The sequence below is a fragment of the Tupaia chinensis genome, unplaced genomic scaffold (genome assembly GCF_000334495.1).
Source record: "Tupaia chinensis unplaced genomic scaffold, TupChi_1.0 Scaffold144741_1, whole genome shotgun sequence".
Classification (NCBI taxonomy): Eukaryota; Metazoa; Chordata; class Mammalia; order Scandentia; family Tupaiidae; genus Tupaia; species Tupaia belangeri.
In genome coordinates this window covers 607,428-610,380 of record NW_006204601.1, presented here as the reverse complement: position 1 = coordinate 610,380, position 2,953 = coordinate 607,428, and the positions used below count along the sequence as shown (strand labels likewise).

The 2,953-nt window shown below is 52.2% G+C and overlaps 1 protein-coding gene across 1 annotated transcript in view; it reads left to right on the top strand.

The window, feature by feature from the left end:
• Positions 1-2,953, top strand: part of NAGS (N-acetylglutamate synthase) — a 13,471-nt gene that overhangs the window by 555 nt on the left and 9,963 nt on the right. The window contains 1 exon segment of the mRNA XM_006167413.3: positions 2,313-2,797. Coding sequence (XP_006167475.1) covers positions 2,313-2,797 — 485 coding nt within the window.

Here is a 2,953-nt window from a genome sequence, read left to right as displayed (position 1 = left end):
TGGGTGGGCATGTGTGTGTGTGTGTGTGTGTGTGTGTGTGTGTGTGCACATGCGCATGCGTGGCGGAGGGCATATGCATATACAACTGTTGGTCAGGGAGATCCCAGGAAGGAGTTGGTACACTCACCCAGGATCCTCAACCCATTTAGGCAGTTCCCAAGGCATCTCTCTCTTTTCAAAAATAATTATTTAATTTTATTTATCATTATTATTTTTAAATTTTGCTACAGTGCACATGTGCTTACCAGAAAGCGAGAGAGAAAGTGAGAAAGCAAGCCATCAGCTCCAGGACTCAAACCATGGTCGGCCATGTGGGAGTCCAGTGCTCCAACGACCATGCCACATGCCAGCTCCACTTCTTTATTTTGAAAGGGTACTGTGCCCCAGGCAAAGCAGGAAAAAAAAAAAAAAAAAAAAAAGCAATTTGCAGGAACTCAAGGTGTCTGAGGTCTGTCCACTACACTGACAGGCCAAGTGGCCTCCCCTCTTCAACAAGAGAGGCCTGTTTTCTCCTGGTGCCTCGGGCTGTGCTGGATCAGAGTGTACCCAAGTGGACAGTGGGTACACAGCACATGGACACATTACAATGTAACAATGAGTCATGTCCTGTGAAAGTTTCCGAGGCTTTCAAGTCCTCTCCAAATGTTGCTTAAGAGCACGGATCCAGAGCAGAACTGCTTTGCTTCAAAGACCAGCTCCACTGCCCCTCATACGTCTGTGCCTCAATTTCCTCATCTGTATAGTGGGATAATAATACCTATCTTGATAGGAATCCTCCTTGTGAGGATTAAATGAGTGTTACTATTTGTGTTAAAAAAAAAAAAAAAAGCCCACAGGAGGTGAAGGGTATCTGTAATATTTGATACTTGCTAATCTTTCATGTAACCAGCACAGACGGCAACACTATCAGGCTGAAATTTAATAACGTCCTTTTGTTCTCACTTTATTTTTTCTTTTCTTTTTCATTCATTTATTTTGATTTGATTAGAGAGAGGCATAGGGGAAGGGAGTGAGAAAGCAAGCCACCAAGACCGGGACTTGAACCATGGTCGGCCATGTGGGAATGTCCAGCACCTAAACCCACCACATCACCTGTGGATCCCTTGTTCTCACTTTATTTTTAAAGCTTCTCCTGTTTATGATCAATGATGCTGGCCCTTTAGTTACACATATGGATACATTTCTTTTTTCTTGAGAGATTTTTGCTATAGGACGCTAGTGCTCACGGAGAGACAGAGAAAGAGAGAGAAATCACCCCGCAAGGGGGATGGACACACAATAATCCCTTCTCCTCCATGCTCCCCTCTGGATTTGGGGTACACACACACATGCCCAGCATGAGTTTTAAGCCACAGGACTGAGAACTCCAACTGCAGTCGACTCCGTGGGAGTCTAGTGATGTAAGCATTCTGCCATCTGCTGATTCCCACACAGATACAGTTTACGTTTAAGCATTTAAAGAGGGCAGGATTAGGGTTGGTGGATTCCCCGTGGTTGTGCCTATTCTAGTCTCCACAGGGCGCGTGTGCAAGTGTGCCCAAGATCCTAAGAGGGAGAAATGAAGGAGAAGCCATTGTGGCATGACAGCCTTCCCCGTTCTCCCCCAGTGCTCATGCCTTCGGGCAATTTCTTTAGAAGTTATTAAAGAAAAACGTCAATACTAGCATGAGTTAATTTTAAAAAATTATTATTTAATTTAATGTTATTTACCTATTCATTTTTAACTTGACCAGAGAGGGACAGAACGAGAGCGAGAGAGCAGGAGAGGGAAAACGAGAAAGCAACCTACTAGGTCCAGGACTCGAACCAGAGTGGACTAAGTGGGATTCCAGCGCTCTTAATCACCACGCCATTTGCCTGCTCCCTAATATGAATTATTTTGAAAATATAGCAAAATTCCTCAAGGTGGTACCAGTGGCTGGAGTTTGGCAACCCCTGGTGACCTCACATTCTTTGGGATCGTCTTTGAGCTCAAACCGAAAAGATCGTCCACCAGCAAGGCCGCCACCCCCCCACCTCCCCTTCCAGGCTCCTCTGCCTCCTTCTGTTCTTCCTCCCTGCCCTAAAGGCCCCTTTATTCATCCAGTGTCCCGCGGACTCCCAAGGGCCCCTTTAATCACCCAGTGTCCCGCGGACTCCCAAGCCACCCCTTGGTCGGCTGAGCCCTCCCTGGAAGCGGCCTTGGCAGCAAATTAAAGACGCCCTGTCACCCTTTATCTCGGCCTCGTGACACTCGTTAGTGGGTTCCGTCCCCTGGGGCGGGGGATCCTGGTGGCCCCACCCCCTAACCTAAGGCCTGACCCTACTCAAAGGTATCCAGAGGCGACTCCAGGTTCCGGGCCCATACCCCGCCCAGGCCTGGTCCAGCCCCGCCCCGCGGCAAGTTAAGGGCCCCCCCAGTGCCGGGTGCTCCAGATCGACTGCCACGCGTGGGGGGGCGCGCTGGTTTGGATGTCGTCATGGCGACGGCGCGGATGGCCGCAGCCCTGAGGACCGTCGGGGCAGGCGGAAGGCTGCGCGGCCCCAGAGGAACCAGGCCCAGCACAGCCGGGAGGACGCCGAGGGCGCGGAGGAGGGGGCCCAGTCTCCGGTCGCTGAGGAGCCGCCGTGGACGCAGTTCCCCGCATCCCCGCTATCCCCTGAGCCTCCCGAGTCCCCCGCCGGCCGCTCACTAGTGCAGCGGGACATCCAGGCTTTCCTGAACCAGTGCGGGGCCAGCCCCGGGGAGGCGCGCCACTGGCTCACACAGTTCCAAACCTGCCACCACTCCGCGGACAGGCCCTTCGCCGTCATTGAGGTGAGCGGAGGAGGCCAGCGTCCGTCGCGTCAGGGTGAGGACATGAGGGTGGTGTAGTGACATGACATCAGGCATGGCAGGACAAGCTGTGGACTCTGCACGGTGGCACTGTGAAGGGGCGCGACAATCGCGGACGATGGGCAAGGCTGCGCGCTC